This window comes from Marmota flaviventris, chromosome 10 (genome assembly GCF_047511675.1).
Source record: "Marmota flaviventris isolate mMarFla1 chromosome 10, mMarFla1.hap1, whole genome shotgun sequence".
Classification (NCBI taxonomy): Eukaryota; Metazoa; Chordata; class Mammalia; order Rodentia; family Sciuridae; genus Marmota; species Marmota flaviventris.
The window spans coordinates 113,300,369-113,313,353 of record NC_092507.1 but is presented as its reverse complement, the minus strand read 5'-3'; the positions used below and the strand labels follow the sequence as shown (position 1 = coordinate 113,313,353).

At 45.2% G+C, this 12,985-nt stretch overlaps 1 protein-coding gene across 1 annotated transcript; it reads left to right on the top strand.

The window, feature by feature from the left end:
- The first annotated feature begins 10,630 nt into the window (after window positions 1-10,630).
- Klhdc9 (kelch domain containing 9) lies at window positions 10,631-12,970 on the top strand. The gene is made up of 4 exons (XM_027950807.2): window positions 10,631-11,308; window positions 11,564-11,720; window positions 11,802-12,000; window positions 12,691-12,970. The coding sequence occupies exons 1-4, from the start codon at window positions 10,782-10,784 to the stop codon at window positions 12,852-12,854; spliced, it is 1,047 nt and encodes a 348-aa protein (XP_027806608.2). The 5' UTR covers window positions 10,631-10,781; the 3' UTR covers window positions 12,855-12,970.
- The last annotated feature ends 15 nt before the right edge of the window (window positions 12,971-12,985 follow it).

Genomic DNA, 12,985 nt, shown 5'->3' with positions numbered 1-12,985 from the left:
TTTATTTTGGTGGTACTGAGGACTGAACCCAGAGGCATTCTACCAAATGAACTATCTTCCCCCAGGCCTTTTTATTTCTATTTTGATACAAGATCTTGCTAAATTGTCCAAGTTGGCCTTGAACTTTCAATCCTCCTGCATCAGCCTCGGAGTAATTGGGATTACAGACATGCACCACCATGCCTGGCCACTTTTCCTATTTTACCCCATGGTCATGGGGAAAGACACATGTCTGGACTTGGAAAGGACCATCTTGATTTCAAACACTCTGTCCCTGTCCTCTGATAAGTATACTCATACTTGTCTGACCATGTGTTTTATATTCTGGATGGAAAAAAGTGACCACCATGTGAAACAAAACCTTATTAACCTACCAAGGATAGCCAGAGGAAAGGAGCACATTCTGAACCCTCTGAAAACTTAGTGAAGGAGAGAAGCAAGATTCTGGCAGATTGGGGGGAAAATACATATATATATATATATATATATATATATATATATATATATATATATACACACACACACACACACACACACATACATACATACACACACATACAGTTTTTAACTGGTAAATAAAGAGCTAGGCATGGAAGAAGAAAAAATGTGAGTTAAAATCTTACAGAAGGGTCCTTCTGCCTGGAGAGGGGCAGAAAGGAGGAACCATGAAGCAGTAAGGAAAAGGAGTCATTTCATGTAGAATATTTACCACCACTATCCCACCAACTCTACCTGTCAAAAAAAAGTTTGTTTGTTTATTTATTTTTTTTTTAGAAGGGAGAGAGGATGAACCCAGAGCCTTGCACCTGGGAGCAGTCAACTACTGAGCTACACCCCTAGCCCCTTACTTGTCAAATCTTATTTCTCTCTCAAAACTGACCTTAAATGCCACATCTCCCGTGAAGTCTTCTCAGTTCCTCCCACCCAAAATTAATCTTTCTCTCTTCTATTCTTTCTCATCCTCTGTTAGTCTCTTTATTATAGCTTATGTGCTCATAATTTGTGCACATCTTATCTCCTGAACTAAATTGTAAGCTTTAGTTCAAGAAACATTGATTGAAGCCTGCTGTGTGCCAGGGATTTAGTAAATATGTTAAATGAAGGGACAGGATGAGAGTTGTAGTTTGTGAACTCCTTGAAAGTCAAGCCTGTTTTATAATCTTGTCTCAGTCATCCATACCAGGACAATTCATAGCACTTAATGGGAACTGAATGCATCTTTGTTGAAGGCATGCATTTCTGAATAAATAAATGTCAGTATAGAGAAGGTAGTGAGGTTGAGTCAGAAAGTGGAGATCCGAACTCACCATAGTTACCATGTTGAACCTGGGATGTGACCTGGACTTTAATCCTGCCTCTGGACTATGATCCCATCTCTGGCTCTGGATCCCTGTTCTCAGCAATGACCATGGCAGTGATCTCTTTTTCAAGGGCTATTTCCTGCAGGTCAGAAACAGATTCAAAGGCCAGGCTCGATGCCAAAACTCCCCAGTTTCTTTCCACCTCCACCTTGGCAAACCCCTTCCCCTCTTCAGGACTCTGGTCCCCACCTGTGCCAGGGGAACAGCCCCACCCTGATGCTGCTTTGAGATCCAGTGTGGCAGGGGTGGAGTAGAGCCAGGGGGAATGGGAGGGGGAGCATCCTGTATTATAATTATAATTATCACACCTTGGATCCTATCACATGCTTTCAGAGGAGTTCCTTTACTTCCCACGGATTCACCCCTCCAGGTATAGGAAACCATAGTAGAAACTGAGGTATGGGGTGAGAAAGCAGTTAGATCACAAGCTGGGTATTCAGTGTCCTGCACCCTTTCCATTCACAATATATTCCTTCTTCCAAAATGCTACCAGTCAGGATATCTCAGCCCCTGATTGGGACCCTTAATCACTCACCCCCAACTCTTGCCTTATGGAGCACTGAAGAGGAACAGAACTTTCCAGAAGTTGTATTAAGGTAATGGTCAGGTTCTAGTAAACACCAGAGGAAACCTTGAATTGGGGAAAGGATGCTACCAGGCCTGAGGGGGAGCACCAGAGTCAGAGAGCTCCCAGGACTTTGATTGAGGTGGGGATCTCTAAGACTCTTTGTCCCCTCATTCCCTCAATCCTGCACATCTTACAAGGGCCATGCTTCTGGAGAATATGCCTCATACTTAGGCCTTCTTACCTTCTTCAGGGATGAAGACTGGAGAAGGCACATTCCAAAGCAAACACTAGAAGAAAATATAAGTTGGGGAAGATTTTCAAAACCAGTGCCTGGCCAGGCATGGTAGCACAGGCCTATAATCCCACCAACTTGGAATGCTAAACAGGAGGATCATAAATTCAAGGCCAGCCTGGGTAATTTAGTGAGACCTTCTCTCAAAATAAAAAATAGAAAGGACTGGGGATATAGCTCAGTGTATTCCTGGGTTTAGACCCCATTACGAAAAAAGCAATGCCTGGTATTCTGGGTCCAATTCTTTCTTCTACAATGAATCCCCATTTCCCTCGAGCCTCACTACCTACTCTCCTCCTACCCACATACTGAGCCCTAAGAATGGGAACAATTCAAGCCACAGTGGCATCTTTAGCATGTGTATTTGTGTGCATGGCATCCACTGCGTGCTTACTTCCACACGTACCTTCCACTTTGTGTCAGGTTCAGGGGAGGTGACAGACACATATAACACATGGGACCTGCTCTCAATCAGGAGAAAACTGAGACATAAACAACCATAACACACTGTATCTATCTCTCCATCTTAGCTCTATGTGTTCATGATCCCATACATGGGACTGTCTCTGTATACATTATAACTGTGGATATTCATTATCTGCATGTGTCCAAGCATCCGCTTAAACCAATCTCTGTCCCCATGACAGGCTGCACATCTAAGCCAAACCGGTTGGAGTGGGTTGTGCTGACATTTTTGTTTATGTCAATGGGACTTGAGGTGAGTCAGGGAGGGATGAGGTTGGGTGGAGTGCTGTGGGGGAGAAGAAGAGTGAGAGTGAGGGTCAAACTGGATGAGTGGGGGAGGGAGGGAATGGGTCCAGGTGAGAAGGGGTAGGGTGGGGTGGCAGGAGGATGGATTAGGGGTAGGAGTAGATGAGAGAGCTCCTTAATGAGCAGTTGGTCTGCAGTGAGATCTCAGGTTAGAAAAGAGTCAGAGACTTGGGGGAGACCCTTGGGCTTTGGGAGAAAAGAGAGTGAATAATAAGTCAGAATGTGAGTAAGTAGAAGTTTGGGTATGGACAAAATGTTTACAAACCATTTCTGCAGCTTTGTCTCTCAGTGCCATCTGCTCATTCTTTTGGTTTCTGCATGGTTTGTACAGAAAGGTGTTGGAGAGCTGAATGACATGGTAAAAGATTGTTGGTAATGGAACTTGACCCCATCGCCAGGACTGAGACCACGGCACGTAGTAGCTTCAAATTTACTTCTTCAGCTCCTCCCAAGGATGTTCCTCATCCATGGAGGTGTGGGGAGAGAACCCCATACAGAACACAGGGCCTCTAGCCCCTATTCCTTCATTGAAAAACACCACTGCTTCCCTCCAATTGGAGCTTCACTCTGTCCAATGTTAGGATGGTGGCATATTGTTTTCCAGGATATTCCACTGAACATTGCCATGTGCTGTGTTCCTTCTGTCTGCCAATCCTGCAAGACTTCTGGTTCTTTAATACCCAGTCCCATCTTTAATGATAATCACATTTCCTGGTTGCCTAACAACATCCTTCTGGGCTCAGGGGGCTGGGTTTGCTGGTTCCTTGAGGGCTCTAATGCAGGGGTGAACACCCAGGGGAAGAGGAAATTGAACACAAGGCACATTTGGGTCCTGTTTCTTGACAGACCCAGTTTGTGCAAAGCCCCTCCTCTCACCCAACTTCAATAAACACACTACTGCAAAATCAGGGAGCAAACATGGGTTAAGAGACAAACGTCTATATTATTTGACCCTGTGTCTCTGAATGGGCTGGTAGTTTCATTTGTTTGGTTGGTTTTAGCACTGATGATTGAACCCAGGGCACTTTATCATTGAACTACATCCCAGTCCTTTTTTGTTTTTTCATTTTGAAACAGGGTCTCACTAAGTTGCCAAGGCTAGCCCCAAACTTGTGATCCTTCTGCTTCAGACTCCCAAGTTGCTGATTACAGGTATGTGCCACTGTGCCTACTTCTGGCGCTTGTAGAAGGCTCTTAGAATAGGTCCTGGCTGGTAAAGGGTGAGAGTAGGAGCCTTCATGGAAACCAGAGTCTTCCAAGTGATGACAGCAGAAGATGCAGCAGCAGAGAAGGGACAAGAGCAAGAGTTGGGGGGGGGGGGTCCTGAGAATCTGGTAAGAGAATGTATTCCAGTAAGGGTCCCACATTCTCCCCCTGTCCCCAACCCAAACATGCAAAGAGGCTGTTCCAGGGAGCCTACCTATGAGACAGTATAGAAGCAGCCCTCCAAGATCAACCTGGCCTACAGAGTCTACATCACCAGGGACATCTTCAGGTGAAGTCCAGAGGACTTCACACACTCTAGTGTTCAAACGTCCAGCTTGGATGCTAAGGATGTGGTTCCTTTCTGAACTAAAGATGGCCATTTCCTGGCAACTCCTGTCACCACAAAACTCAGTTTCCACTGGGCACGGTGGTGCAGACCTGTAATCCCAGAGGCTCAGGAAACTGAAGCAGGAGGATCACAAGTTCAAAGCTAATCTCAGCAACTTAGCAAAGCCCTAAGCAACTTAGTGAGACCCTGTCCCAAAATAAAAAATAGAAAATAAGCATGAGATGTGGCTCAGTGGTAAAAGCACTCTTGGGTTTAATGCCCAGTTTAAAAACAAAATAAAAAGAAAGAAAGAAAAAGAAAACAAATCTCAGCTTCCTTGGGGGAACACATCAGAGACTCTACAATCAAACATCACCCTTGGATCAGGCACCAGGAAAACATGACAGCTGCAAAGCAGAATATGGGGCTGTGGGTCAAGAAAGAGACAATGACCTGGGTCCCATGGTATATGCTGGTCATTCATGAAACTCAGGAGGCTGAGGCAGGAGGATTACAAGTTTGAGGCTAGCCTGGGCAACTTACAGAGACCCTGTCTCAAAATAAAAAAATAAAAAGGTCTGGGAATTCTTGCTAGTCTGTTTCCCTCCTTGGGTCCAGGACTCCACCCACTAAGGTGTTCTATGGTGAAATCCTAGTCTCTGTAAAATTCCCACATATTGAGGTCCCACTCACTCAAATCTTCATCAGTAATCAAAGCCTATGACAATGCCCAGGGATCCTCAAGGTGGTGATACAATTCTAGTATGCAGACAGAAGGAAGTCTGGCCATTCCTGGAAAGTTCCAAAACCCTTCCAGGAAAGTCAGATGGCTGGCTCAGCTCAGCAAAGAAAAAAAGTGCAGCATCCCAGAGAGAGAAACATATAAATTCAAACAGTGAGAGACAGAAGGAAATTTAGAAAGATATATTGAAAAAGAAAAGAAAAAAAAAAGCTGGTTATGGTGGCACATGCCTGTAATCCCAGCACCTCAGGAGGTTAAAGCAGGAAGAGGCTAGTCTGGGCAATTTAGCAAGACCTTGTCTCAAAATAAAAAGGACTGGGGATGTAGCTCAATGGTAGAGTGCCCCTGGCTTCAATTCCCAGGACCAAAACAACTAATTAAAATAAAAAGATGAATCACAAACACACTTGGTGTTATTGAAGAGGAGATATGTAAAGATACAAAGTGGCTGAGACAAAATCTGAAACAGAATAAGACCTGAAGAGAAATTTCTGAATGCCTACTTCCCATAGGTGGGATCACTTAGGTACTTCCCTCTTGTGCCCTTAGTTCCCACCACTCAACAATGATCCCCTAAAGCACAAGAAGTTAAATCAAGAATCAATAAATGGGATGGATTCAAGCTACAGAGCTTCTTTTCAGCAAAGGAAACAATCAATAATGTGAAGAAAGAGCTTACAGAATGGGAGAAAATCTTGACCACATGTACCTCAGATAGAAGACTAATCTCCAGGTTATATAAAGAATTCAAAAAACGTAACACCAAAAATACAAATAACCCAATCAATAAATAGGCTAAGAAACTGAGCAGACACTTCACAGAAAAAGAACTAGAGTGGATCAACAAACATATGAAATAATGTTCATCTCTAGCAATTAGAGAAATGCAAACCAAACCTACTCTAAGATTTCATCTCACTCTAATCAGAAAGGCAGTTACCAAGAATGCAAGCAATAAGTGTTGATGAGGATGTGGAAGAAAAAGATGCACTCATACATTGCTGGTGGGACTGCAAATTGGTGCAACCACTCTGGAAAGCAGTATGGAGATACCTCAGAAAAACTTGGAATAGAACCACCATTTGATCCAGCTATCCTACTTCTCAGTTTATACCTAAAGGACTTAAAATCAGGATACTATGGTGATGCAGCCACATTAATGTTTACAGCAGTTCAATTCCCCATAGCTAAACTATTGAAGCAAACTAGATGCCCTTCAACAGATGAATGAATAAAGAAAAAGTGGTATATATCACAATGGACTATTACTCAGTCTTAAAGAAGAATGAAATTATGGCATTTGCAGGTAAATGATGAATGGAACTGAAAATATCATGCTAAGTATTTGTTTGTTGTTTCTCCTCTCCCTCTCCCTTCCCTTCCCTACCTCCTGTTTTCTTTCCTGTCTCCTCCAAAATATGAGCTTGGTTCAGTCTAAGCAGAGGAAGTAGAAGTTCTGGAAAGTTTCTCTCCCCGAGTCTGGAGTTGGCAAAGCAATGAACAGACTACCTGTCACACCAGGTGGAACTGGAGGAGGTAGAGAACTGGACGAGGTATAGTCAAGGAGCGTGTGGTTCAGGCTCCATGTCCAACCAAGTGAAATGGCTACTGCTAAGGCTCAAAGTTGGAGCCAGAAACACAAAGCTAGAAGAGAGAAGCTGGAAAGGCCCCTGGGGTGGGGAGTTCCCATTTTTCTCCAGAAGAGGCAGAAAATAACATTCTGGCAGAATAAAACAGGCACAAGCAAGAGCATGAAACGGACTTATAGGCCAATAAAGTTTTGGCAAAGTGACCCCACCTCCCAGGCAGTTCCTAGCCTAATTTTAGAATTGTGTCAATTCTGATTCCACCTATTGGGAGGTAAGACAGAAGCCTTAAAGAGAAGGCTGGCTTTCAGATTTCAGCAAAGGACATTAGAAATTTATTTTATGTGGCTTAGTTGTTGGGTTTTTTTGGTTTTGTGGTTTTGTCTTGTTTTTTATTTTTATTTTTATTTTTTTTTTTGGCTATGCTAGGAATCAAACCCAGGGCCTCATGCATGCTATGCAAGTGCTCTGCCTCTGAGCTATATTGTCAGTCTTTTTTTTTTTTTTTTTTAATTTGAGACAGGGTCTCACTAGGTTGCCCAGGCTGGCCTCAAATTTATTTTGCAATCTTCCTGCCTGAGTAGCTACAGGGTTACACCATAATGCCAGGTGTGTGTGCGTGTGTGTGTGTACATGTATGTGTGTATGTGTGTGTGTGTATACATATATATACACATACATATACATATGTGTGTGTGTGTGTGTGTGTGTGTGTATCCTGGGTATTTAACCCAGGAATGCTTTACCACTGAGCTACATCCTCAGCACCACTTTCTATTTTGAGGCAGGTTCTCACCAAGTTGCTTAGAGCCTCACTAAGTTGCCAAGGCCAGCCTTGAACTTGTGATCCTCCTGCCTCAGCCTCCCTAGGATTACAGATATGTACCACCTTGCCCAGCCTTGTTGCTTTTTAAAGAGATTTTTAGCATGATCTTGGAAAACTGAGAATCTTGCCTGAGAGGCATAGGGAAAGCTATAGTTGGGCAGCAACTCTTGAGATTGCTGAATCTTAGCTTTCTGATCAGGTGGGAAACCCACCTGATCAGAAAGCTAAGATTATCACAGACTGATAATCTTCTAGTCTGTGCCTTCCTACCCATACCCTCTCTATGCTGTTTTCTCTGAGGACCAAGAGTTGGAATCAAGAGGGAAAAAGCCCTGCTATACTGTCAGCCCCCTGAATTTTTTTTTTTTTTTTTTTTTTTTGTGTGTTTGATGGTTTAGCATCCACTTTATTGTGCTTACTTATTTGTGTAATGAACAAGCAACACATACCACATCTTTCCAACATTCAAGATAATGCAATAATAACATAAAAATCTCCAAAGAAAATAACTGGAAATTTAATTAGATATAACTGCTATAGTAAAACAAATAACATTATACAGTATTTTTTTTTTAATTTTTTATTGTTGGCTGTTCAAAACATTACATAGTTCTTGATATATCATATTTCACAATTTGATTCAAGTGGGTTATGAGCTCCCATTTTTACCCCATATACAGATTGCAGAATCACATCAGTTACACATCCATTGATTTACATATTGCCATACTAGTGTCTGTTGTATTCTGCTGTCTTTCCTATCCTCTACTATCCCCCCTCCCCTCCCCTCCCCTCCCCTCCCCTCCCCTCTTCTCTCTCTGCCCCCTTTACTGACATTCGTTTGTCCCCCTTGTATTATTTTTCCCCTTCCCCTCACTTCCTCTTGTATGTACTTTTGTATAACTCTGAGGGTCTCCTTCCATTTCCATGCATTTTCCCTTCTCTCTCCCTTTCCCTCCCACCTCTCATCCCTGTTTAATGTTAATCTTCTTCTCATGCTCTTCGACCCTACTCTGTTCTTAGTTACTCTCCTTATATCAAAGAAGACATTTGACATTTGTTTTTTAGGGATTGGCTAGCTTCACTTAGCATAATCTGCTCTAATGCCATCCATTTCCCTGTAAATTCTATGATTTTGTCATTTTTTAATGCAGAGTAATACTCCATTGTGTATAAATGCCACATTTTTTTTATCCATTCATCCATTGAAGGGCATCTAGGTTGGTTCCACAGTCTAGCTATTGTGAATTGTGCTGCTATGAACATCGATGTAGCAGTGTCCCTGTAGCATGCTCTTTTTAGGTCTTTAGGGAATAGACCGAGAAGGGGAATAGCTGGGTCAAATGGTGGCTCCATTCCCAGCTTTCCAAGAAATCTCCATACTGCTTTCCAAATTGGCTGCACCAATTTGCAGTCCCACCAGCAATGTACAAGTGTACCCTTTTCCCCACATCCTCGCCAGCACTTGTTGTTGTTTGACTTCATAATCAGCCCCCTGAATTATATGTCCACCCCCACGGAAGCCTTGGTGTATATTCTCTCTCTCTCTAGTTTGTTTTTGTAGTACTAGGGATTGAACCCAGGGATCCTTTACCACTGAGCTACATCCTCAGTTCTTTTAATTTTTATTTTGAGACAGGATCTCACTAAGTTGCCCAGGCTGGCCTAGAACTTGAGATCCTCCTGCCTCAGCTTCCCGAGTTGCTGATATCACAGATGTGTGCCACCTTGTCCTAGTGCCTTGCCCACTCTCTATGACCTCAGTTTCTCTGGCATAGTGGGAAGCAAGTTGATGGGTAGAAACCAAAGGCAAAAATAGAAGCCATCATTCCCACTTACAACTCAACCCTGGGGCAGAAACAGATCCTATTTCTGTCTACACCAGCTGGGCTACGAAATATGTCTGCATTTTCTCCCACAGCTGAAACTAGTCTGTTTAGATCTGGGCCTCTTCATTCTTCACTGGGTCCTGAAGGGACAGAGTTAAGAAGTTCAGAAACCTGCCTTGAATAAAAGGAAAATATGAGGGAGGGGCAGGAATGTGTTTTTCTCACTCCTCCTCAACTTCACCCCCACCCATCTTCTAAGGCTGGGCAGCTTCCTCTGCCCTGGATCTTATCAGGAGAAACTCCCTGCCCTTAATCCTGAGTTCCAAATGCACAGTGCCTCAGTTTCCATAAGTTGTTGGAGTCTGATGAGACAAAATGAAATAAAAAGTTATTCTTCCCAGGACTCTGTAGTTAAAACTCGTCTAAGCCTCAAGTATCCCTAAGGGATTTTCCCTCCCAGACCCCAACTAAACCAAGCACACGTACACACACACACACACACACACACACACACATCATTCCCTCCATCCCCACCATTGGACCCTGACAGACTGGGTTCTACTACCCTCTAGTGGCCAGAGCTTAGAGGACTCTCGCACCCAATCAGGACCTTCAAGGCCTTTACCACCGAATGGTAAAGAAAACACCTGAGAGAAACCAATATCTCATTTCATAAATGAGAAAGCTGAAGGGACCTAGAGAGTTGGGAATATCTGGGACTACCCAATCTCGTGACTCCCAGGCCAGTGCTCAGTCCACTTTCACTTCCTCACCCTCTGACACGTTAGTGCTTCCTGCCTCATCCCTAGGAAATCAATCCAAGTTGGAAACATTGAAGCCAAAAGGACCCAGTCCCTCCCCGTCCCGGTGGCGCTTCACCTGAAACTCAGGTGTCAAGTCAGCTAACAGGGATTCTTCTGAGGAGCTGGATACTCCTCGACTTTCTGAGGTTAACAATCTTTCAGGATTATGATTGACAAAGCACATCTGCTGTCGCCTGAGCGATACTACCGTTATCACTCCTGGTAGCTCCCCAGGTCTCCTGTCTCCATGGTAACCGGCGCTTTGCGACCTTCAGTTTGCAGCGGTCGCGCTGCAGTCACTGCAGTGGTTGCTAAGCGACCGCGGAGAGGAGGCACCGACTTGAGGTGGGGGACCTGGGCCGGTGTCCTAGAGGGAAGGTTCCCAGGGAGGCTCACGGAAGGAAAAGTGCCTGGCCTCGCATGTAAGGGTGCGGTACGGGACGCAGACCCCGCTGCTTTCTCGGCACCCATGGCGGTGGCGATGCCCCCGAGTCGGGTGGAGGTCTCCGGCTGGAGCTGGAGGCCGGTGGCTCGAGACGCACTCCTGGCTCGGGCCTTCCATTCGTGCACCGAACTGCGGGGACGGTTCTATCTGGTGGGGGGTCTTCTAACAGGTGGAGCGAGAAAGCCCAGCAGTGATACGGTGGTCTTCGACCCGACTGGGGGCCAGGCTGTACGGCTGGAAGCCAGGGACAGCCCCCTGCTCAGTCACCACGACGCGGCAAACGTGGGCGGGCGTTGGCTCTGCGTGGTGGGCGGCTGGGACGGGTCGCGACGCCTGGCCACAGTGAAGGTGCTGGACACAGAGCATGGAGTGTGGGAAGCGTGGACAGCGACCCCTGACAACTGCCCTCCTGCTGGCCTCAGTAGTCACACCTGCACTCGCCTTTCCGATCGGGAGTTGAGGGTGGCTGGCCGAGAGGGTGGTACCCGCACTCAGCGACGATATGGAAGCATCTACACCTTAACTCTGGACCCGAGTGCCCGCACCTATTGGTATGGTATCCCCTGCCCAAAACCTTTCATTACACTTTGGGAAAGCAAAAATTAAACTTTTCAGGCAAATAATCCATATCCTCGCCCTACCACCCTCTTTCCTCTGTCTAAAATAGCTGAACCCTCTATAACCTTGCTTTTCCCTGGGATCTACCCAGGCATCCTCTCTGTCCTCTGCAAGGGTAGTGGGGAAAAGGCAGTAAATTTACATTTCCCGAAAACCCCACTCAGAGCTGAATTTCTGCATATCCACAGCTACAAAGAAGACTACCACACAGTCTCCCGCTCAGGTCACTGTGCCGCCCTGCTCCAAACTCCTGGGCCCCACCCTGGTCATCAGTTATTGCTCTTTGGGGGTTGCAACTCCGCTGAACCAGAAATAGCTGGGCAATGGAGTCAAGGGAAGATTAAGGTATTATCTGCTCACATCACTAAGGGGGTTAAAATTGTGAGGCCCAAAACCCTACAGACAGTCCCTTCTTTCTCCCCCAAGGAGGACCCTCCTATTGCCCCACGTTTGATGGAACAGCTTGCAAGGCTTGTGAGCAAGGGGCAGGGGTCCCGGCAAGGACCCCGGGGACTGCGTCATCACTCATGTTCTGTGGTGGGGCCTTTTGCTGTGCTGTTTGGTGGAGAAAGTCTGACCAGAGCTAGAGACACCATCTGCAATGACCTCTACATCTATGATACCCGTGAGAGTCAAACTAATGGCTGAAGGGAAGTGAGGGGAGGTGGGAAGAGAGGAGAATCTATATACTACAGAAAGAGTATGGAGGGCCAGTGGCATGCCTGTAATCCCGGTGGCTCAGGAGGCTGAGGCAGGAGGATTTTGAGTTCAAAGCCAGCCCCAGCAACTTAGCGAGGCTCTAAGCAATTCAGTGAGACCTGCCTGTAAATAAAATACAAAAAAATGGTCTGGGGATGTACCCCAGTGGTCGGGTGCCCCTTGGTTCAATCCCTGGTACCAAAAAAATAAATAAAAATTTAAAAAGGGGCTGGAATGTGGCTTAGTGCCCTTGGACTCAATCTCTGGTACCAAACAAACAAAAACAAGTATGGGGTAGGGAGGAGGAATTCGTTTACAAGGAGTACACAGAATATTTGTGGGTCTACTGAAGAGGCCCACAAATCGAGTGAGGAAAAAAAAAAAAAAGTGCATGCCTATAATCCCACCTACTCAGGAGGCTGAGACAAAAGGATCCCAAGTTCCAGGCCAGCTTTGTAAACTTAGTGAGGACTTATCTCAAAATAAAAAGGGTTGGGTGTGTAGTTCAGTGGTAGAGCTTTCCTGGGTCAAACTTCTAACAGGCCAAAAAAAAGAGTCCCATGGGTGACAAAGTGCACTTCTACCTCAGTAATCATCCTCTGCCCCTATCCAACAGGCAAATCTCCTCTGTGGTTCCACTTCCCCTGTGCAGACCGTGGGCTGAAACGTGTGGGCCATCGAACCTGTCTTTGGAATGATCAGCTTTACCTGGTTGGGGGTTTTGGTGAGGATGGCAGGACAGCTAACCCACAGGTTTGCATCCTGGACCTCTTTATTTAAAAAATAGTGTCAAACACACTGCCAAGACTCTGTTTGGTTGCAAACCCATAAAGCATTATCACTACTGCTATCTGCCTCATTTCAAGTGCTTATTAAATTTCAATTGAGAATCGACATTTGTCTCTAAATTT